Source organism: Raphanus sativus, chromosome 5 (genome assembly GCF_000801105.2).
Source record: "Raphanus sativus cultivar WK10039 chromosome 5, ASM80110v3, whole genome shotgun sequence".
Lineage (NCBI taxonomy): Eukaryota > Viridiplantae > Streptophyta > Magnoliopsida > Brassicales > Brassicaceae > Raphanus > Raphanus sativus.
Window position 1 is genome coordinate 36,632,649 of NC_079515.1, and position 23,448 is coordinate 36,656,096.

The following is a 23,448-nucleotide window of genomic DNA, read 5'->3' on the forward strand; positions in this document are numbered from 1 at the left end:
ACTTGTTTCGTCTGGTGCTGATTCTCAGGTATGCTTATACGCTACATTGACTCTAATTATGTTCGGAATAAAGATCTTGTCAGTGCTTGCTTTCATCTGTGAATTTGTCTGTTTTACAAAGTGTTTTGGGTTCTGTCTGTATAGCTTTGTGTATGGAGTATGGATGGATGGAGAAGCAAGCTAGCAAACAGATACAAATTCCCAGCGGGCATTCACCAAACCCACTTGCTCATACACGCGTTCAGTTCCATCAGATCAAACACATGTTCTTGTGGTCCATGCCAGCCAGTTAGCTATATATGAGGCTCCTAAATTAGAGAGCATGAAGCAGGTTGTTGCTACATCCCAATATCTCTAGAGCTTTGCATTAAATGTTTTCTCAGGCTTGATTAAATTCTTTTCTCTGAATATATAATAAGTGGATCCCGAAGGAATCAAGTGGGTCAGTGACAGATGCTGTATACTCGTGTGATAGCCAGTCAATCTACGCTGCCTTGACGATGGAAGTGTGAGTATCTTGACGGCAACAACGTGCAACTCAAGTGCCGCATTGGTCCCAGTTCAATTTGCCTTCAAATCCGAGGTAAAGAATCCTCTCCTATATTTCAGCTTTTTGTCACCATTGGCCAACACAACATTAATAACATCTGCTCTCTCGTTGAACAGCTCGCGAGAGTATATCCAGCCACCATAGCAGCCCATCCCTCCGAACCAAATCAATTTGCAGTTGGACTTACTGATGGTGGGTTCACGTGATCGAACCACCAGGACCAGAAGGGAAGTGGGGAACGTCTCCACCGCCAGAGAACGGTGCAGGACCAAGCGTCTCCTCAGCACCTGGATCAGATCAACAGCCGAGGTGAGGTGAGGTCTGATTCAGTAAGCTCCGCACCACCATGATGCAGCTCTTAAGTATTATTTATAGACTTCGAGAGGAGAGCTCTGCGATTGTAGGGTTATATATTGGCTTTACTCATTCATAGTAGGTGAAAGGTGAAGCAGTAGTGTCTTCCTTAAGTCTAGTGCTTTTATTTTTAAAAATGGTTCTTTTGAGATTATTCTTATCATCAGATAGTTTCTTTCCCAACAATATGTTTTTAGATTTGGTTGTAGATACCAGTTTGATTAGCAAAATTCAAAAATGCTGGAAATATTGGTTTTCTTGATGGCATGCCAATGCCGAAGCTCTTATTTGTTTAAAAGAACTAGGGATTTTTATAACTAGAAATGCATGAGAAGCAGAATCGAAGAGAAGTATAACTTTCCTTGATGACACCAAAAAAATAGCTATAAACTTTCTAATTTTTAGTGGGATCTTAGTAAAATAAACCTCCTAATTTTAATATCTTATAGGACTCTTAACTAAACTTATATAATGTTCATAGTGGGTGAAGTTTGTGCAAAAGAAAAAGAAAGTTATAAAATGAAAAACACTCGAGTTTGTAAATCGTTTTGTTTGTGAGTAACTGGACAAAGAAACTTAGACAAAAAAAAGAGTACGGTTCTGAAGCTTGTGTTCTTTTTTAAGACAACACCCACCCACACGTAAACTTATATCTTATCTAACAAATCACGGTTATAACTCCCATTGACTTGACTTTATCTCATTATATATATAGGACCATATAGGAAAAGACATCAAAATAGAACTAGTTACAAGCCATCGTCTTCCTTTGAGCTTCAGAAGGTAACTTAACGTTTTGGCCAAGCCAATAGCTTCGAGAAATTTAATAAGATACCAAGTAAAGTCGAGCTGCCACCACTCTAGTCCATGCCTAGCCGAGAACTCGAACGCATGATGATTGTTATGCCCATCCTTCACCAAATGTTATAGCCGCTACCCACCTGATTCATCCGGTACCCAATTTATTTATTATTATGTAAGTATATTAGAGAAATAGAATATAATATAAATATGTGTAGTATAAGACATTTTACCCATTGTTTTTGAGAGAGGTCAGTGTGTTCCAAGCTCGTTCCCCATGTATGGCAAACTGAGTTCACCAGAAAAGTCCCGTGGTATCGAGCCACATTTGCCACACACCCTGATGTTACAAGCTCTCTTGTTATTTCACCTTTACCCTTAACTCTTTAAGAAACATTTTCTCATAATCTCATGCAAGTTTTTTACGGCATCCATTCTATCGTCGGATTAAATCCCGATATATATATATAATATATATATAGATATATCTATATATATATATATATAAAGGAACACATCATCAACACTGATAATATATACATATAAGACTACTATAGCGACTGCTACATGCAATACACACTCATGACTGCCTCACTCCGTGACGAATGTCTAAATAAACTATTAAGAAATGTTTAAATCAACTATAATATAACGACAGTTTCAAAAAAAAAAAACTACTCCCTGTTTTTAAAATAATACATATTTTGAGATTTCACACTTTTAATAAAATATATTAAAATTTACTTATTAGTGCATAGTTTTTGTTATTTTATTTCCTATATTTCTAAACCAATAAAATTTCAAGAAATACAATTAATGTTTTTGAGATTCACAATTATCATAATTAGTTGACAAAATTACATAAAAATATGAAAAATACATCTTTTTAAACAAAAAAAATTCAAACATACATCTTTAAAAAACAGAGGGAGTATTATATAACGATATAGCTCAAACTCAATACAAGAAAGAGGTATCCTTACGATTCCCCAGACGAGGAAGGGCATGCGTCCACCAATATAGAGGAGAAGAGCAAAAGCCATCTCATGAAAAAGTATGGTTCGCTGGAGGAACTTGTAGAAGGGCTGCCTCACGAGATCGTTTGCATTCTCCTGTCCACCACACTGCATGCATCCACTAATTTAGTAAGGTTGGACCAGATGTGTAGTATTAAAAAATGACTCACATTAACTATTTATTTTCTATTAATTCTTTTCTTTGTAGGAAGAGACTCATGTTTACGATGTTCTTAGAATTACGTGATTATGATTCCATATCCATCAGGAAATCCGAGATTAGTTTGGTTTCTAACAATTAACCATCAATGAGTTTGTTTACTATTGAATTATTTGTTAATCTTCACATGCCCATATCAGGAAATTAATTGGTTCTTAACCATTTTGACCATTTAATACCTTCTCTGTGGATACAACCTGAATCAAATATCCATGTGACTAACCAAAATCCCTGTATAGGACTGTGTGGGTCACGTTGTGTATCACAATGCTTATGATGGTACCGATGGTTGCTCACCCACTCTATTGGGTCTCCCTGCACACAATTTACAAATTATGACTTTAAACATTTGCGCTTCTTTTAGTACATATAACGTTCAAATCAAATAATCGTCTTCAGAATATATAAAAGTCAGACCTGAAAAGCCAGAAGGCCACCATAAGCAAATAGATACTCGAGCCATTTCGGTAGATCAAAACTTCGGTGAGATAGATTCCGATGATAACACAAGGTGATACAGATCCCATTGATGACAACGATCCAAAAGAAAACACGAAAAGCTGACCAATTGAAGTAAAATGGAGCCGAGAGGCTCAGCAAATGAACCCCAGCGAATTGGACTAACCTGATCACATCCCAATAATTCCAACTCCTTTGCCAAAATGCTTTCTTCTTTCTGACCACCACAACCTCGGACAATGGTATCGTCCAGGAGCTCTCGACCTGATCTGATGCATCATGAACACCCACGAACGTATATTTCTTCTGAGGCACGGCTCCTTCTCGTTTGAAGAGACCTGAGTTTGTATAGGTATAGGTGCAATAAGTAGAGAAAGCATTATTGTTACTGGTTTTATGTTGTTTAACAAATGATGAAAGCGGAGAGAGTGGTTTGAGAGCTGTAGCTAGAGACACCATGGGTTCAGGTTTTCAAAGCATGATGCCTTTACATACATACCCAGTGTGCTACTATATATACACATGACTGGAAAGTTACTTCTGGTTTTTAGATCAATTTTCATATTATCATCTTTTTTCAAAAAAAGGGAAGTTATCCCTTGTTTTGGGCGGGTAAATAGGGCATACAAATTAACAAACTAAAATAAATTATATAACTGATTAAAATATTCATATAACCTGGGTAAAAATCTAAATAAAGTGATATTAACAATCCTTCGTTTATTATAAGTGATATTAGCAAAAATTGATATATTTTTTCACTCAATATAATGCATATTGAAGTTTGATATCATATTGAAGTTTGATACTCCTTTTGCTTTCTATTATTTGATATTTTAGGTTTATTTATACAAATTAAACATATATTAAATTTTATATATTTTAAGCATAAATATTATCAACTATGTATCCAACTATGGTTTAGTTATTATAAATATACAAAGTTATGTATCATATAAAATTTATAAATTTTGCATTGAAAACTAAATATAGAAAAAAAAACTAAATATAGCATATAATCTGAAACAATTTTTTTCTTTCTAAAACATCTGTTAATAAATGAAGGATTGTAATCTTGTATATATTTAATTTTTTTATTTAAATGCAAATTATGCATGGATAGATGAGTCAGATGAGTTATAAATGTTTCATGGATAGAATGTATGTAGCCCATAATTTTAAGATGCATTGGGATGCAGAAGAAACGCTAGGAAATATCCTGTTTTCCTTTTGAAACTAATTCCCCTGTTTTCTTAGATCCATGATTTTGAGAAAATATAAAATTTACTTGTTAACTTTAAAATAAAAAAAAACCTCAAACTAATTATTTTATACTATTAAACTACTTAAATTAATGTAAATATAGATGCTGAAAAGATAAAATTGTTTCAATTGGATATTAATTGAAAAGTTAGATGATTGTGAATAAATATCGATATATCTTATAATAATTATTATCTTAAAAACTGTTGTATGGATTTCATAAATGTTAAATATTCTATGACTATAACTCATGTATATGATTTATACAAAACTAAAATTATATTTACTCAGTTTCAAAATGATGTGTATATGAAGTTTCTACATATATTAAAACCATTTTAAATTTGATTATAAAAAAATTTCTTGGTGATCAATTATTTTGAACAAATTTTAATTAATCAAAATTTAATAAATATAATTAGTTTTCAAAATTTTGCAATTTACCTTTATAATTTAATAAAATGTATTTTCTATTTTTTTAGAAAAACATGGAACATTTCAAAACGAAGGGAATATCATATATATTATTTTATATAGAAAGAATAAATGCTTTTTGAAAATTTGACATATAAACAAAAAAATTTGTTTCCAGATAATATAAAAGAAAAGTTACACGAGTTATCAAGAAAAAATAAAAATATTGAAAACCCATTACTATTTGTTCTAATGATATGCAATTAGCGATATAAGATAGAATAAACTCACTAATCCTCAAGATGCATCAATGATTTAATGCTTAAAAGATGAATTAAATAAATAAATTGTGTGAATCACTAAATATATAATTAACCCCCTTTTAAGCAACATTTTCTATTATTACATGTCTAACTATTTTTATATTTGAATTCAAATGCTATTGAAAAAGGACAATCTTCCTCAGTTCACATCTATTTTTTACTCTAAAAATAAAGTTTACTATTTTATTATATATTGAAATATCATTTCTCTAATATCATTTTTCTATCTAAAGAAAGAAATGATATTCACTTATTTTTAGAGAAATACAATATATCTTCCTATTTTATTTTTCTTTTATTTTAGAAAAGGGAATTTTTTGAAGATCATAGTCTTGCATTTTTTTAGAAAAAATGTTCTTGCTCGGAACTCCAACGCAAGATGGTTATTCCGCCACCTCTCTCCCTAGTGTTACTATCGACAGCCACCTCCAATTATTTAGCATCATTTATGTTCACATTAATTATTTACAACTCATACAGATAAATGTATTTTCCTATTACCAACTATTCCGCCCACACCATATAGTATATTAGTATAATTAATATTACAAGATTTTCGTGTCAATTTAAATGATATGTTCAATTTACAATGCATATCTTTTTACAGATTTTATTTTTATTATCGACTGAACATGATACATGTTATTTTGTTTTCGAAATATTTTTTTTAAAAAAAATTTATGTGTAAAAACCTTAAACATGTGATACAAAAGAGTTTGTATCATTTGTTCTCGGAAAGATTTCTATTGCTCCAAAGCTTAGTTTCCAATTCCATACATGCGAAGCTGCGGTCATCACAAAAGTGGAATGTCGCACGAATACAATTTTCAGTTAGACTAACCGATGGTGGGCTTCACGTCGTGATCCAAATACCATGAATAGAACGGAGGTGCATAATGTCCCACCACCAGAAAACGGTGCAGGACCAACCGTCTTTAATAAGAGTCGGCCATGAAATTTATAGAGTTTGAGACAATTACTAAACATATATTTTTCTTAATTATTTATGGGTCAAATAATATAACATAATATTGACAAATTTTTGGGGGATCATAGCCATAGTTGAATGATTCATCTCGTTATGTTTAGGACTGGCTCTGCTCTTCATTAGCAACCGGATCAGATCAATAGCCAAGGTGAGGTGAAGTTTGATTCAGCAATTGCACCAAAAAAAGACTGATTCAGCAAGCTCTGCACCATGATGCAGTCATGCAGCCTTCCAAGTTAGTACTTATACATTTTGGGAGAGAGCTCTGCGATTGTAGCCTTGTAGGTTATATGTGTTGTCTTATTCCTAGCTAGTAGGTGAAAAGGTTAAGCCGTAGTGTCTTCCATTAATTAGATTGTTTTATTTTTAAATCGTTTCTTTTTGAGATTATTCTTATCATCTTTTCTTTTTATCACAACATTCTTATCATCTACTAGATTCTTGAACCGCGCTACGCGCGGTTTGTATTTTTGTAGTTCTATTTTTGAATTTATTTTTTTATATTAATTAAAAAAATTAAGTTTTTTTACTTTTTTTATTTTCTCTTTACCCATCAAAATTTACTCTGTTTCACAATAATCATATTTTAAAGAAAAAAATAAGTTTAAAATTTATTATATTTTTTATTAGGTAACAATGATAATTTGTAAACTTTGAAAAGACATAATTTAACTTACTATTGACTGAATAATATTTTATCTATTTATAATTGAGGCCATGTGAATAGAACAAATGTTGAATGCATGATTTAAAACCTTTTTTGCACATTTTGACATAAAACCTTTGGCATCAACAATTTTGTTATGTGAGAATTGTATGTTCATATTTATGATTAAATATTTTTATTTTCTTTAACATGAATTTAAAAAAAATTATTGTAATGTATCCGTTATTTTTTATCATATATTTGTTTTTATTGTCTTATTATTTTATAGATTTTTGGCTAGTTACGAAGTTCACTGAGTGGATGGAGACTCATAACGATCACCAATAGATTTTTGGCTAGTCATCGTTTTTGGCGGTTGCTAGATCATTTATCCGCGCTACGCGCGGATTGTATCTTGTACTTTTTTCAATCATTTTATTTAAATATAATGGTATTGAAACCATTTTGAAAATTCCCCATTAATTATTTCTCAATATAGCCAAAAAAATGAAAGATATAGAATGTTAGATTTTGTAGAAGAAGATAACGATAGACATAATATAAAACAAACTATTCTCTATCTAAAATGTGAACAATCTTAAATTATAAGTTTAACTCTTTGTTATAGATGTTTGTTATAGATGTTTCATGACATTCAATGTCACACCTAAAAAAGTATTATTTTATAGTTGATGTAATTATAGTTGTTTTGATGTAAGTTTAATACTGACTCAAATGATTATAGAGAAAATTGTGCACTTCTTTTAAGAATTTTAACATTGGTAACATGTGTTCTTTTTACTAAAAGAAGCAGTGGTAATAGTCTTTCTGATATTCTTTGTTCATAGATATTTTGTGCTAACGACTGCTTTCCAGAATCCAGATGAAGTACAAATATAGCAATACGATGATTATAATTGAAAAGTGAGAATCCTTATATATGACACTATTTTGTATTTTCATAAGTCCAGACTAAAAGCTCCACAGTATATGCATTCTAAGATTGGATATTTTGATATTTTCAGTACCTGAGTTCGAGCTACATCATTAGTTTTTATTATTTTAGTATTTCGAAATTTATGTACATAGTATTTGGCAAGAAATTGTTGCTTTTGAATATATGATTTTTCATGCATAATGATTGGTTGGCCATATAAAATCGAAAATGAATATACATACATTTACTCTTTTCTTCTGTTTTGGTTATTTTTATTTTTTAACTATCCCTTACATGTCAATAGAATGTGTTCTTTTAATGAATGTTAAATTAAATCAAACATAAAAAAAAAACTATTTACAACAAAGTTGTTAATGTTTGAAATAGCTAAAAACTTTAATAGAGTGTTACATTTTATGCTAGGAAGTTGGGTTTCCTCGTTGGTCAGGTATTTTTCTTTTCGGACTATTGTTTTTAAAAAAATGAAAACACCAATATAATTATGCTTTTCAGAGATGGAATCAGTGTGAAAATGCAAGGAGTGGAAAAATTGCATACTCTATATGGAGAAAATATAAAATCTACTTGTTAAACATATATATTTATTATTAGAGACCCTTATTAATATGTATTAAATGGTGGAAGAGGTTTTAGACATCGTGTTAAATGACTTACAATCATATAGTTTTACTGTCGAAGTAGGTAGAATTGTATTAGGAATAAAAATGAACTACAAATAGCTTTCTTTAATATATTAGTTAACTAATTAATTAGATGGATATGTACATACATTATGATTTGTTTCGTTATCCTATCGATTGTCCAAGTTTACTTAGTTTTTTTTTCTTTAATTTCCAGGGAAGTTCAGACTCAAATAATTCTCCATCTTTTATATCTATCTAAGTCTCTTGCCTTCCTTTCTCCACCACGTTGACTCCATTTTTAACCACTATAATTACATGAGTTAATTAAATAAATAAAAAATACATGAGTTCTTGATTGTTGATAATAAGAGTTGATTGTTGAAAACCGATGTGTTAACAACGATCCGGTCCACTGTATATTGAACCACACACTGACTAAGCATCAAAGCAATTGTTGCTTCATTCAGCAGCAACAGCGGAGGGTGTTCAAAATTTTATCTGACTATGGCCACTCTCAACTTATGACCGCCTGATCATTGAACTCCTTTTTCACCCACCAATGATCATAGCCCTGCAATAGTGAATCCATCTGTAGTTTAGTATTGAATCTAGATATTATGACTACACATTTGATCAGGTGCCACTAAAAATAAATGTTGTCCATTAACGATGCCATGAACGTTAGGTATATCAGTTGCATTGCATATACGACATTGGTTTAAGAAGCATCTCCTCCTTTTTCTGTAAGCAATGTTTTGCTCAGATAGTTATACTGAACAGAGCAATTCTTGGCTCACCATACCGGTTTGCTGTGCTGGCCATTCCAGCTGAAGGTACTAATCTCCAATCCGTCAAAAGTGTTGACCTCATCCAGGATTGCAAAACTTCAACAGCAGCTCAGTTACTGTTGCTTTCCTGATTCCGCTCTCTCAAACCAAAGCTAATGTTTGAATCAGAAAAAAAAACAAAAGAGAAGAATGTAAGTTATTGTTTGATGGGATATCAAAACCTGTATAGAAAATGGCCGCATAAGAAGCGAAGAGAACAAAGAAAGAAACTACGAAATAGATACCACTAACTATGTTTTGAAGTATTCTTGCTTTTGTAGAACATTGCAGATTTCTTCATATATGTTTTCATCACTTTCTCCTGAGAATGAAGGAGCGGTTCTTATACTCATGTCCGCTTCTAGGCTTGTTTCCTCGTTCATTCTCGTCCTACAGTTTTTCAATATTTTCATTAGACAAAGAATACATTAAAACTTTGGACTAAAACTAACTCAAAAGTGGACATAAATGAACTTTAAACCACAATCCGTGGCAACATCAGCAGAAAGCCTAGCTCCAATAGCACCACTTGAGTTCTCAGTCTATTGATGCCACATCGAATCTAAACAGAGACGGTGGAAGCGATCAGATAATTTAAGGATTTAGTAAATCCAGCAATATATTTGGAAGTATACGAAAAAGATCAAAAGCCACGACAAAGACAAATACACACAGTTGACACTTGCGACGACGACCACAAAGTTTTCTCATGCCCTTGTTACACATTTAGAAACTCCAAATCTCAAGCAAGGCCAATCTCTTCAAAAATATTGCAGAAAGGTGATGATAATAACAGGACGAAAGAAATCAAAACATTCCTGTCTGAATTAGCTCAATCTTTTCATTTTGACATTGTAATTTTGTAAGTATCAAAGAAAAAAGCTTGTAGCATGTATATAAAGAGAGATGCTATTCTCTTATATGACAAAGACAGGAGAATCACTTGAAAATAAATCAAACAGCACATAACAGAAAGCAATATCACACAAAACTAAATCAAACAGCACATAACAGAACGCAAGATCACTTAGTCCGGCACAAGTACTCGAGGCTAAGTTTAGGAATGAGGGAAATTACCATCGGCTCAGAGTAGACGGAGCTTGTAGATTCAGAACACGGTCCTGAAGGAGCCGGTCGGTGGTGGGGTTTGGGAATCTGGACGTTCTTGCTTCTTGTGACTTTCATTGTTATCTAGCAAATCAACATACTACCAAGAATCAGCTTAAAGAAAAACAAAAACAAAGCTTAAGAGAACTATGAAACGTTCAAGAAAGAAAAAACCCAGAGAGCTCATGCACTGAAGAAGTAATGTCTCATGAGACTGTCCTTAATCCAAGTTCCAATGAACAAACTGTAACAGCAACAAGAAAACAACAAAGCAGAAAAAAAAACAGTACACGAAGCTCATGGAAGCCAAAAGCTTGAGAATTTAATCACAACCCATCAAGCTAAACCAAAAAGGGTATCTGATAACGGTGAATTGCTGTGATTCCAAACGACGACGAAGAGAAGTCGATCGATAATCGCTCTCATCGGAGTTTATAGGTTTTTTGAGATGGGGTTCAAGTGGGACCACTAAGAATTATTATTGGCCCAGAAGCCTTGTCTGATCGACGGGTTTGACCGGACCGGAGGAGACCACGGATTCGCCGATCATTTTCTGTGAGTCGGATAACGTCATCGTAATGAGCAGTCGAGAGGATTGAACAATTGTTTGGAGAAAAACTAAAACCTAAGGAGATATTTATATAGGATCTAACAGGAATCAAACCGAAACGTTCCATAGAGTTCAGAATGAGAAATCGAAGAGATTCCATTAACTATACGATTAAGGAGCAATCAGGAGTGGGGAGAGAATTGATTGATCGTAAGAAGGAACATGAACGAAGAGAAGAAGAGAAAAGGTCTCACAATCGAGATCGCGAGATGATTGATGAGCGAATGGGCTGCCGACCAAAAAAAAAACAATAGTGAGATGGGCTTAACGGGCCACTGGCTAAACAAAATGCGAAGCCTGTTTACCTCCAGCTATCCGACGTGGCAGATTATCTTATTTCCTATTGGCCGAATTAATTAAATGACGTGGATGCTCTCATAGAGCTTCATATCTTCCTTTTAGTAGTGTAATAGATTATTATCCTTTTGTATTGAATGTAACTATAGTAATTTAAAATTCTTGATCAGTTTGTCACATACGGTCTCTTGCACAGACATATATTACCTTTTTATGTAAACACAAAAAAAAAGCACAAACCCCTTTTTGAACTATCATAGCGCCAATGGTACAGTTTTGATTATATACTGGTCGTAACCACGTAGTTTTAAGATCAGTCACTAGTCAATGCCATTCGTTGTTTCTGAACTTCTGATGGCAGCTTAACATCGGTTGCTAATCCAAGGGCTTGGAGGAATCTAACAACATACCAAGTCATATCAAGTTGCCACCACTCTAGGCCATGTCTAGCTGAGAACTCAAAAGCATGGTGATTGTTGTGCCATCCTTCTCCAAACGCAAGAGCTGCTACCAACCTGTAACAGCATAACTCAGAAAAGAGTTATATATAACCCTCTCAAACGATTGACTTTATTAAGGAGGTGATGGATGATAAGTAAGTATACCAGTTGTTCTTAGACAGGTCTCCAGTGTTCCATGCTTGTTCCCCCCATACATGACAAGCTGAGTTTACTAACCAAGTTATATGATACACCCATACTATTCTTACACCCTGCAATCCTCTCAAAAGAAAAAAAAAACAATAAAGATTAGAAACGTAAGGGACAAGAAGTAAAGGTTGTTATCAGTGTAGTTTCACTTCTAAGGGCAACCAAACAGAAGTCATTAAACATTCACAAGAAGAGCATGAGCCAGAGATATTTTCGTACAAGAAACAAAACACGTTTACTTATGGTTCTCTCTTTGTTCAACTAACACAACTTGCGTGGCCAGAAAATTAAAATTGATAGCCACACACAAACTTAACAGTGATAGACTCAAAATGAACATACCATCCCCCAAACAACGAAGGGGAAGCCTCCAATTGCGTATAGAGCAACTGCTAGAGCCAGCGGATGCCAAATGTAAGTAGATCTAAGGAACTGATAGAACGGCTGCTTCTCTAGATCTCCAACATTATTACGCTCACCTACCTTGAAACATCAAAAAAAAAAAAAAAAAACAACACTAGATCAGTGATAAAACAACACGTACGTCCTTGACAAAGAAAAAACAAATCCTTACCCTTTGGGTGATAGTATTGGCATCAAACATCCAATTCATATGACTAAACCAAAACCCATCAAGTGGACTATGAGGATCTCTGTCTGAATCACAGAACTGATGATGGTACCTATGTGTACTCACCCAATCAATAGGGTTGCCCTGATAGACAACAACACAACATCGATCATTTCTACAGACCAAACTACATTATCATCAAAACCAATGAGAGGTTTCCAATTCACACACTGACCTGAAGAGCTTGAGTCCCACAATAAGCAAACAAGTACTCAAGCCATTTAGGAAGCTTGAAGCTCTTATGAGAGAGATTCCTATGGAAAGACAGAGTAACACCAAAAAGCCCAGTAACGATATAAAGCCCAAAAGCAACCAACACAGCTCTCCAGTTAAACTGAAACGGAGCCAAAAGGCTAAGCACATGCATTGACAGAACCACAGCAACTGCTCCAAAGTCCATCGGCAACCATTCTCTTTCCCACCATGGCACCTTATCCTTCTTCTTCTTCACCATCACATCAGATAGCATTATCCTTCTGTAATCTCCCGGCTCCGCAGCTGATGCGGTGACATCTCGCTTCGGACCCTTTTCAGAGAATGCGGAGACGAGGCTCGGGAGCTTGAAAGGAGCGAGCTTTTGGCTGTGGGTGAGAGAGATTCTGGTGAGGTTTAACGACGGCGGTGGGGTTAGAGTTCGTGGAGGTGAAGAGAGGCAAAAAGGCTTGGACTTTGTTAGTGGGGAAGTCAAAAGAGAAGCCATTGTCGACGTGATAGCCAAGAGAAAGAAGAGAAGAGATTTAAACCCTACGTTCGCGTATATAAGACAAGGTCTGTCTTTTTGTATGTACACAAGTGAACTAAACCGCGGATCTTCTCTTCAAATTTTAATGTTTTTTCACTTATCTGCCCTTGTATTTATCAGAAACTTACAAACGCCCCAATACAATTGTATGTGAGTTTTTTGTTTTGGGCTTGGGTTGGTTATGCTTTAAATGGGCTTATGGTTTTGGCCCATAATAAGAGAGGGAAATGTTCCAACAATTCAAATAAGATTTTTCTATGTGAGAGTTGCAAGTTTTTGTTTTCATCTGGTGTGATAAAAAAAATCTTTGAAGATATTTGTGTTTGTGGTGCCAAAGAATCCTTATCTTGAAACCATATATCAACTACTCTTCCGTCTACCATCAAGAAGAGCTTCTCATCAGATCGGCTTCCCATGGCTGCAGTCGCTAACACCGCCGCTATTTTCGCGTCTCCTTCCCAGCCTATTTCTTCTAAACGCAGTCTCTGTAAGTCTTTTACACTTAACATATGTAATTCTATATACTTTATATGCTCTTTTGATCAAAAAGAAATACTATATGCGCTCTATTAGAATCAGTCGCTGAAGCTTTTTAAATAATATATAGTGTACAGTTCAACGATTAGTCCACTACAAAGGAGATTTCCAACGAGGAAGCTTGATCTCCAAGTAAAAGCTGCTGCCACGACTCTTGCCCCCCTCGAAGAGATCAAAGAGTATGATCCTTTTTAGCTCTTCCTTTTCCTTTTGGTCGATATAACTATATATTAGTATAAATTAACATAGTTGATTAATTCTGTAGATATAAGCTTCCTTCATGGGCAATGTTCGAGATGGGGAGATCTCCAGTGTACTGGAAAACCATGAATGGTCTTCCTCCAACCGCAGTAAGTTTCTCTAGACCTTGCTAAGCTCAAAGCTAACACTCTTTAACTCAGACTTCTTATAATACTTTCTTGAATTTAGGGTGAAAAGTTGAAACTTTTCTATAACCCAGCTGCTACTGAACTCACTCCTAACGAGGACTATGGGGTTGCTTTCAACGGTGAGCTTCTCATACAACATATAATAAACTTTTATTTTAAATTTGTCCCAATGAGCTGACGCAGTGAAGGGAACCGTTTTGGTATAAATTTGTTTAGCAACTTAATTATAATACTACTCATCAGTAGTCATGGAGTTAATTAGTCCACTAATTTTACATCAAACTATGACTTGTGAGTAACTTCTTGCCAAATTAAACTAGTCTGACGCTACATAGACCAATCTTATGTAATGACAAAAAAATGAAATTGAATCATTCAATTGAATACCAATGGTGCAGGAGGTTTTAACCAACCAATCATGTGTGGTGGGGAACCACGAGCAATGCTTAAAAAAGATCGAGGCAAAGCCGATTCTCCCATATACACTATGCAGATTTGCATTCCTAAGCACGGTCCGTTTTCTGTACAATCAAATCAATATCATTATTTATAATTTATGTGACAAAATAGTTATAAGTAGTGCAGTTTGATATTTATATATTCCTATGAATGATTTCAGCTGTGAATTTGATATTCTCGTTCACCAATGGTGTCGACTGGGACGGTCCATACAGGCTTCAGTTCCAAGTCCCTAAGAAATGGCAAAACAAACCTATTGAGTTCTTCAATGAGGTATATATCACAGTTTGTTTTATTCAACTCCATAGTTTTATTCAAAAAGTTTTACCAATGTTATTTATCAATCGGTCACAAAGGGTCTAGCGAATGAGTTGAGTCAAGATGGAGCCTGCGAGAGAGCAATATTTCCCGACTCCAACATTGTTGCGACACGGTGCACAATGATTGCCAACTTGACGGTCGAAGGAGTACGTATCTCACCAACTATATAAAAATATAAATTGTTTGTTAGACTATATGTTTCTAACATATTTAAGTTATTAATTTATGAATGACTTTCAGGGGGATAGATGCAATCTAGATCTCGTTCCTGGGTGTATGGATACAAATTCAGAACATTTCAACCCGTTGGCTAATGTTGATGATGGTTCTTGCCCTCTCGAGTTTTCCGATTCTGATGAATAGAACTGATATATATTCATGCAAATATATAAACACAGATATGTTTATATCAGTGTGAGTTTGAATATGTATACATGTAGTAATTGAATACGATAAATGTCACTTGTTAGTTTTTGTATAGTTATATAAGAGCTTTACACTTTAATAATCCGACTCTTTTCTAAGCCACCGAATATTAGTTAATCATGGTGGTGAGATATATTAGTTGAACTAACATATTTAGAGACTAAGTACACTATTATTGTTTTGTTGAAAGGTTTTTTGGAACACAACTAAGTACATTATATTGGAGAATTTTCTCAACAAAAAGACAAGGTATAATATATTATGATCGTTGATCAAAAAAAAAAATATAATAATAATAATAATATATTATGATCTGTTGCTTTCCCCTGGACCAAACTACTATTAATGATCACGGATTGATGTACCTGTCCCGTTAACTTACACGAAAACCATCTTGACCTACTCGTGGAAAACAAAACACATGTTGCACCAAAAATGGTGAAGAAAGTACATTAATAATTTAATGCCGAATTTTTTGTATCATTAGATTTTGCAAATTGCAGTTTACGCAATACAAATATGGTCGAATGATTTTCAATTTTGAATACTTTTAATTATATACTTATATCAAAATGTTATAGAATCACCATTCAGTCGAATATAATGATTTTTTCAATGATTTTATCTGTTTTAGTTAAGTTGTAGAGAGAGCCTATGAATTTCAGATGGACTCACATGCAACTCTTAATATCGAATTGAATGAAATAGTTGTAGGAAGATCACAAAATATACTCCTATAATTCACAATAACGTACATTTAGTTAGGTTCAACTAATGAAACCCTATACGATTGAAGTCATTTGAAAGAAAGAAATGTAATTCATTAGACTTTAACTAAACCAAATATGTTGAAGTTCAACTAAACATTTAAAATGAAAACAAAAGATTAATTGAGTAGCGAGTCTTTAGAAATCAAACTAAAACCATTGCCTAAATTCTGTCTCTTGCTCATCATCTCCTCGTATTTCCCGGCCAAAGAGTCAAAGAGAATCCCAGCTCCAACTCCTACCGCAAGATCGATTGTGTAGTGTCCTCTCGTCCCGAGCAGCCTGATCGATTGCAACACGTTGAGGATGTCAAAAAGCATCGCTAGTCTCAACCTCTGCATTCTCCTCATGTCCAAGGATGCGATCATTGAACCAGCGACGTGACCTGAATAGAAGAGGAAGAATGAGACATTTCCCACCGGAAAATCAACTCCTGATCCTAAAAAATCCTGTAAAAAGAGTCAAATAATTACATTAAATCATTGTTTCCTAGGACACTAAAAGAGTTTTTTTTTAAACTAGAACTGTAGAACGCAGATAATTGAGACTATGTGATTTATGTCCAGTCAATCATCCCGTGGAACATTTTTTGATAGATAGAGGAAAGTTCAGTACTTGGTAGCAAACAAAAACTAAACGAAACAAAACAGTAATACAATTCACTGCAAATTACCCTCCCTTTCTATGCTAACAACCAGATTGCTCCTTCCATTTCAAAATAAGTTTGTCATTTAGAATATTTCTTCTTTCAAAGTGTTAGTATTTCAATATAAAATTTGACCCAAATAATAAATAATCTAACCCTATAGATTAAAGTTATAAAACGTATATTCTTAAATCAAATTGGTTTGCTTTTTTTAAAGGAATCAGATGTTTTGCTAAACAGTAATTTTGTAGTTTAGATGTCCGGATTAAAAAAATAATTGGGGACTGTAATCACAACTATTTTCTATACGGTAGAGGCCAAGGGGAAATCACACGTCCAACAATATATAGGGACCACATAATTAAATCTTTTTTTTGGACAACCCACATAATTACATCTATTTGGTACAATACATACATATATATCTATCTATATATATATATATATTATTTTAAGAGTAAGCTGTTATAATATATAGTCTTTTGTTATGATGAAAATAAAAAGTTCAAAATATTTGGGGCCTATAAAGTTACAACTGTTTTCTATATGGAAACGGCCAAGGTAAAATCACATGTCCAACAATATTTAGAGACTTGACATAATTAAATATATTTACTACAATATCAATATAATATTACTAGAGTAAGGTAGTATAATATACAGTCTTTTATATGTAGTCATTTAAAAGAGAGGGATGTAAAGAGTGGGGACCTGAGGGAGAGGGAGCTGAGTAGAGTAACCAAGAATGCCGCGACAAGTAAACATGAAGCAAGCCGAGATAGTGGCTCGTGGTCTTCCTTCCATCAACCATGTCCATACAATATACGTCGTTTGCATCGCGACGAATACCTGTCCCCACCATCAACAACTATTAAATAGTTACAAGTACCAAATCGAATCTAACCAATCTCTTTGCATTGCATGTGATCATGTCTGATAATGTCTCCAACTCATCGCCATGTGTCTCTTTTCATTGAGTTGAAACTTTAAAGTTAAAAGCAATCTAATCTATTATTGTACTACTACTTTATAAGGAAAACAAAAAACAAAATGGCAGTTGTGAAAAATAAGAGTATGCTTCTACTTTGATAGCTGAGATTACATTAAATATTTTTTTTGGAACTTACATTAAAAACATTTTGCCCACTAACTACCTACTCTTTGTGTTTTACAATATATAAGTTTTAGAGTTTCTACATTTATTAAAAAAATATACTCCTTCTGTATTATTTTAAGTGATATTTAAGGATTTTCATAAAAATTAAAAAATACAAAATTTTATACAATTTATCTTGCTTACAAGAATAACATTAAATAAAATATTTTAACCAATAAATATATAGTATTTTTAATTGGTCACGGATTTCATATGACATTAAATTTTATTTAGAATTATGAGATCATTTATTAAAAAGCAAAATAAAATTTCTTAAACACAACTTAAATAATACAAAGGAAATACTGATTTTGATTATAAATACATATTTTATGATTATTTATTTTCACAAATTAAACTAATAATATTAATAAGTATAATTAATTTTTGAAATTTATCATTTAACGTTATTACCTAATCAGCGGGTTATGATCTAGTCATTTATCATTTAACGTTATTACCTAACGTCATTTATTTTGATTATAAATACATAGAAAATGTATTTTTGAAATAAATTTGTTTTTGTAAAACATGTACTCTTTTACAAAAAATTGAGTACTAAACTCAAATCAGCGGGTTATGATCTAGTCAGCTCTTAAATATCATGCAAGCATATGATACCGTGGACAGCAAAACTCCAGCTGGATTAAATACCACACAAAATAAAGGAAAAGATCTGAGATTTATGTATATCCATCGCTAACCCCACCTATTTTATTTTGACTAATTCATTGTATTACGAATTAAATGATAAAGAAAAAATACAAAATGTTAGGTGGGGCATTATAAGTTCAAAAGAATATTAGGTGAGGCGTGAAGGAATTGAAAGATAATCATTAAATATAGTTTTAACCTAAATTAACTCAAACGACATACCGTGTTTAGAGCCGCTAAAAGGGTGTTAAGATCCGGTGAACTCGCCAAGACACGGTTCAGAGAGCGCGTGACCACAAACCCAATATCAAACGGCTCAGACTTCGCCGGAACCATCTGGAGCGTGTACTCAACGCCCATAAAGAACAGAACTCCGACCGCAAAGAAACACGGTATCCAATGGTATCTCGCCACGTAGACAACGTCACGCATAGTCCACGTCAGAAACGACGCCTTGCTCTTCCCTCCTCCTCCGTTGCCGTTGGTGTAGCAGTCGTCGGTTTTCTTGACAACGTTCTCCATTCCGTTTAAGGCCACTCCGTTAGTGTGATATCCGTTAGATCTGCGACGGAGAGGGACGACGGTATTAGTTGACATGACCGTTAGAGTTAACGGAGAGGAACATTTTTTATGTTTAGAGAGATGAGTTATATAAGAGATACGATGCGGAGATTACGAAGGACGTATTGTTTCTTATATTATAAACTGTAGAAAGGAAGATTGTTTGGGTTACAAAAACTCATACGAAAACGATGAGTATGAGATGAGGTTTGAGAGCGACGTTTACGCAAGTCTTTGCTATTTTCTCATCTGTCTTTGTTGGGCTTTTTTTTTTCCCGTCGAATATTATTATTAAAATCAAAAGGATCGAGTCCAATGAAATACAAGAGGGGCAAAGTCCATATACTACAGCTCATTCCAAGCAACCAAAAGACAAGCCCGAAAGCCCAAAACCCGAAGACCCGAAAGCCCAAAAGAAGAAACCCTAGCAACTGAGACGGCACCGCCGCATGCACCACTGCTCCGAGTCTCTAACCATCCCGGAGTCCCACCGTTCCCTATCTTCTTCACCGCCATAACCTCAACTCAGGTGCTAGCTTTAAAGGAGAGATGCAATCACCAACGCGAGATCTCCTCCACCTCTTTTCATCACACTCACCTAGAGGAACGCACGCGTGAAAACAACACCATAAACCGTCAGGAGCTTCACTGCTCCTCCGACTCCAGATCCATCACACCCACCATAGAACTCTTCCTCTGCTCTTCTAAACTTTCGGAGAGCAACAATCGACAAGAGTCGAAATCTCATCCGACTCAAACAAATTTTACAGCAGATCGAGAAGAAAAAAACAAAAGGGAAAGAAAAATAAAAACCAAAACCGCCGACGACCGAAAGATATAGCGACGCAGATACTTAAGCCGACCGTTCTCCTTTATTTAAACAGGAACCGCGACGGGGATAAGAGCCGACCGGCCACCGAAGAGATAGTGCGCCGCCGGAGACAAAAGAGGATGGAACGGATTGACTAACGAAATTACCAGCGGAAAACAAAACCCGACCAACGGCGTGTCTGAAAGAGGCCACCGTCGTCGGTCAGATCGACCGATCTACTTTCTCTCTCTTCTCTCTGTCTTTGTTGGGCTTTACTTGTATATTCCTTAAAAATACACAGACTGATTTCTTTTGCTGAAGAAATACACGAACTTTTTTGGCTTCCTAAAAAATACACAAACTGATTTTGATTGTCCATAAAATACACGAACTTTTGAACTTTGAAGGTTTCACACCTTGATTTTAACGGTGTAAACAGTGACTAACAGAATAGTAAGACGTCGTTAGACGCCGTTAACTCTGATTAAAAAGTTCATGTATTTTATGGACACCCAAAATTAGTTCGTGTATTTTTCGGGAAGCCTAAAAAGTTCGTGTATTTTTTCAGCAAAGGAAATTTAGTATGTGTATTTTTAAGGAATTTTCAAATGGAGTTTGGATATTTCATATACTATTCAGAGGCTAAATATCTAGACCCAATACATATCCAAAATTTTATATCTGTAAACTTTCGGTTTGGTTTTGGACCAAATATTTTCGATCTGAAAAATCCAGATCTGGAGAAAAACGGCCCAAACCCGACCCAAAGACACTGAAAAAAACACATTCTCTATCACATGATACAGGTCCGAAATTTTATATTTGTAAACTTTCGGTTTGATTTTGGACCGAATATTTCCAGGTCAATTCTGATTCAAGTTTTTGAATCCGGCTAGACATTTTAGCCGGATTCAAAAACTTGAATCGGAACTGAACCAAAAATATTATGTCCAAAACCAAACCAAAAGTTTACAAATATTTGTTGAGTCCAATTTAGTCGAAATCTATCATATATATCTAAAAATTCACAAACAACTCTAAATTTTACATTGAAAGTTTCATATTAATTAAAAATGTTTCTGTTACAAAAACAAAACTAAAAAATATTGCAAAAATAATAACAAAATTGTTAGGAGAAAGATCTTGTCGGATTGAATCTATTCGTGTCGATCTTATTAGGCCCAAGTCTATTCGGATCAATTCTTTTTGGTTTCCATTCTTTCAAGTAGAAGAGTTTTGGATCCAACAAATATTTGTAAACTTTCGGTTTGGTTTTGGACCGAATATTTTCGGGTCAGTTCCAATCCAAGTTTTTGAATTCGGCTAAAATGTCAAGATTAGGTCTAGATATTTTAGCCGGATTCAAAAACTTGGAACGAAACTGATCCGAAAATATTTGGTCCAAAACCAAACCGGAAGTTTACAAATATAAAATTTTGGATCTGTATTTGGTCCAGATATTTAGCATTTGAATAGGATATGAAATATCCAAACTCCATTTGAAAATTCCTTAAAAATACACATACTAAATTTCTTTTGCTGAAAAAATACACTAACTTTTTAGGCTTCCCGAAAAATACACGAACTAATTTTGGTTGTCTATAAAATACATGAATTTTTTAATTAGAGTTAACGTCATCTAACGGCGTCTAACTATTCTATTAGTCACTGTTTACCGTTAAAATTAATGTGTAAAACCTGCAAAATTCAAAAGTTCGTGTATTTTATAGATAACCAAAATTAGTTTATGTATTTTTCGGAAAGCCTAAAAAGTTCGTATATTTTTTCAGTAAAGAAAATTTAGTCTGTGTATTTTTAAGGAATTTTCCCTTTTTTTATATGTCAAATACAATATTGTACATGAGAAGCGCACACAAAAAAAAAAGATGGAGAAGAGTATGAGATTACCATAATCTAATAACTAGTTCTGTTCACATGAATAGATGCTAGTGGTGTGTGTATAAACAATGTGTATAAACAATGTTTATTTCATTGAGGATTTTATGATTTCCTTGGGCGCAAATCGTCTTTCAAATTTTTTTTAAAGATATCTATTGCACGTCTCTCCCTAATAGTGTAGTTGTTGAAAAAAACAGAGAAGAAGACATTTAGTTTGTTACATGTCGGCTAAGAAAAAAAGTATAAATGAATTTTGAACATAAACAAGAATTTTAATTATGTTTAAGATCATATAATCACAGTATTTTCCCCATATGTATAGTAGTTGTTTGACATAAATTAACACAGAAGAAATCATAGTTAAAGAACAATATGTCACGCATCGGTTTTATCAACACGAGGAATCTGTAATTTCTGTTTTTCAAAAACAAATATGCAATGCCGAATAAATTGGAAAAAAACCATGTCCAATGATAAAAGGAAAAAAAGTTATACATAAATAAAAATATTTTAAAATTTAAAATATATACAAATTTTCACAATCTTAAATATATACACTATTTCTGCTATAAATAGATGATAACACATTTGACTTACTTTTACAATAAACAAACAGATATAATTAGATTTTTTGTTTTTACTTTTACCCGTTGTAGCCTTCCTTTTTGATCAAATAAACAATATTTTTTAAGTTTTGGTTTCTTGTCTTCAGTAGTATCATCAATCATCATAACAATAAGCATACATAAAAGTTAAAACATTGTAAAATAATATATGAAATGTAGCTGTGTGAAGAATATTTTTTTATAAGTAACAATTACATTAAAATGTTTAAGATGAACATTAAATTATTCAATAGTTTGCAGAATGTAAATCATGTAATCATTCAAATATGGAGTGTATGTTATCCAATGAATGATGATGCAGATATATTCTCTTCGTTCATTATTAATTGACGATTTAGATTTGTGTATAAAAACTAAAGAAATATTTAATTCTACATATTATCTGAACAAAAATATTATTAACTATTTTTAATCAAAATTCAATCAATAAAATAAAAATATAATATAAATAATATATATCATTGAAAATTTAACAATTTCATATTTAAAATTAGAATATTACATAATTTGAATCATTATTTTCTAAAAATCATCTATTAAAAACGGAAAAGGTGTGTTTTCACATAACCAGACTAGATGTGTATGTCTAATCGTCACCTAATCAGACGTGTTTGTTAATTGTAGAGGCTAGGATTTGGGACTTGGTTGATGTTTGCTTGATTCGTTATTTCTTAACTTCAATAAAATTCTATTAACGTACGAATAGATCTCACTATG

General features: G+C 33.4%; 4 protein-coding genes and 1 long non-coding RNA gene across 10 annotated transcripts; 1 reads left to right on the top strand and 4 right to left on the bottom strand.

The window, feature by feature from the left end:
- Positions 1-1,649: 1,649 nt before the first annotated feature.
- Positions 1,650-3,887, bottom strand: LOC108862476 (probable lipid desaturase ADS3.2, chloroplastic). The gene is given in 8 exon segments (XM_057010802.1): positions 1,650-1,702; positions 1,705-1,810; positions 1,812-1,845; positions 1,939-1,977; positions 1,979-2,042; positions 2,688-2,842; positions 3,111-3,256; positions 3,359-3,887. Coding segments are annotated over 8 exon segments (1,098 nt in total). The 5' UTR covers positions 3,860-3,887.
- Positions 3,888-8,841: 4,954 nt separating this feature from the next.
- LOC108836574 (uncharacterized) lies at positions 8,842-11,389 on the bottom strand. 3 transcript variants are annotated; one of them, XR_008934528.1, is made up of 6 exons: positions 10,724-11,389; positions 10,520-10,633; positions 9,917-10,004; positions 9,688-9,832; positions 9,418-9,555; positions 8,842-9,186 (listed from the first exon to the last, which is right to left on the bottom strand). It is a non-coding gene; the product is annotated as an uncharacterized LOC108836574 (long non-coding RNA). The 3 variants fall into 3 exon arrangements; XR_008934527.1 differs by having other exon boundaries at positions 9,413-9,555; positions 10,520-11,388; XR_001947174.2 differs by having other exon boundaries at positions 10,520-11,387.
- A 182-nt stretch (positions 11,390-11,571) lies between these two features.
- Positions 11,572-13,505, bottom strand: LOC130512405 (palmitoyl-monogalactosyldiacylglycerol delta-7 desaturase, chloroplastic-like). The gene is made up of 5 exons (XM_057010361.1): positions 12,913-13,505; positions 12,681-12,821; positions 12,449-12,589; positions 12,062-12,168; positions 11,572-11,971 (listed from the first exon to the last, which is right to left on the bottom strand). The coding sequence occupies exons 1-5, from the start codon at positions 13,435-13,437 to the stop codon at positions 11,770-11,772; spliced, it is 1,116 nt and encodes a 371-aa protein (XP_056866341.1). The 5' UTR covers positions 13,438-13,505; the 3' UTR covers positions 11,572-11,769.
- Positions 13,506-13,789: 284 nt separating this feature from the next.
- LOC130512715 (protein POST-ILLUMINATION CHLOROPHYLL FLUORESCENCE INCREASE, chloroplastic-like) lies at positions 13,790-15,693 on the top strand. Its single transcript, XM_057010970.1, has 8 exons — positions 13,790-13,966; positions 14,087-14,195; positions 14,282-14,366; positions 14,446-14,524; positions 14,804-14,917; positions 15,025-15,137; positions 15,221-15,331; positions 15,426-15,693. Exons 1-8 carry the CDS (start codon positions 13,894-13,896, stop codon positions 15,546-15,548), a joined length of 807 nt encoding a protein of 268 aa, XP_056866950.1. The 5' UTR covers positions 13,790-13,893; the 3' UTR covers positions 15,549-15,693.
- A 717-nt stretch (positions 15,694-16,410) lies between these two features.
- LOC130494566 (phosphatidylcholine:diacylglycerol cholinephosphotransferase 1-like) lies at positions 16,411-19,652 on the bottom strand. Of its 4 annotated transcripts, none has more exons than XM_056986541.1 (4): positions 19,580-19,652; positions 19,057-19,396; positions 17,736-17,873; positions 16,411-16,827 (listed from the first exon to the last, which is right to left on the bottom strand). In XM_056986541.1, the coding sequence occupies exons 2-4, from the start codon at positions 19,354-19,356 to the stop codon at positions 16,498-16,500; spliced, it is 768 nt and encodes a 255-aa protein (XP_056842521.1). In that variant the 5' UTR covers positions 19,357-19,396; positions 19,580-19,652; the 3' UTR covers positions 16,411-16,497. The 4 variants fall into 4 exon arrangements, with proteins under 4 accessions (XP_056842521.1, XP_056842522.1, XP_056842523.1 ...); XM_056986542.1 differs by having other exon boundaries at positions 19,497-19,627; XM_056986543.1 differs by having other exon boundaries at positions 19,511-19,623.
- Between the last annotated feature and the right edge of the window lie 3,796 nt (positions 19,653-23,448).

What these genes read in the sequence shown, in the direction of transcription:
- LOC130494566 (XM_056986540.1), bottom strand. Translation starts at nt 19,431, where the DNA reads ATGTCAACTAATACCGTCGTCCCTCTCCGTCGCAGATCTAACGGATAT. An exon ending in TTTTAGCGGCTCTAAACACG is followed by an intron (nt 17,874 to 19,056) that starts GTATGTCGTTTG and finishes TGGTGGGGACAG; the next exon opens with GTATTCGTCGCGATGCAAAC. An exon ending in CTCAGCTCCCTCTCCCTCAG is followed by an intron (nt 16,828 to 17,735) that starts GTCCCCACTCTT and finishes CTCTTTTTACAG; the next exon opens with GATTTTTTAGGATCAGGAGT.
- LOC130512715 (XM_057010970.1), top strand. Translation starts at nt 13,894, where the DNA reads ATGGCTGCAGTCGCTAACACCGCCGCTATTTTCGCGTCTCCTTCCCAG. An exon ending in TTCTTCTAAACGCAGTCTCT is followed by an intron (nt 13,967 to 14,086) that starts GTAAGTCTTTTA and finishes AATAATATATAG; the next exon opens with TGTACAGTTCAACGATTAGT. An exon ending in GATTTGCATTCCTAAGCACG is followed by an intron (nt 14,918 to 15,024) that starts GTCCGTTTTCTG and finishes GAATGATTTCAG; the next exon opens with CTGTGAATTTGATATTCTCG.
- LOC130512405 (XM_057010361.1), bottom strand. Translation starts at nt 13,437, where the DNA reads ATGGCTTCTCTTTTGACTTCCCCACTAACAAAGTCCAAGCCTTTTTGC. An exon ending in GTGGGACTCAAGCTCTTCAG is followed by an intron (nt 12,822 to 12,912) that starts GTCAGTGTGTGA and finishes GTTGTCTATCAG; the next exon opens with GGCAACCCTATTGATTGGGT. An exon ending in CCAATACTATCACCCAAAGG is followed by an intron (nt 12,590 to 12,680) that starts GTAAGGATTTGT and finishes TGATGTTTCAAG; the next exon opens with GTAGGTGAGCGTAATAATGT.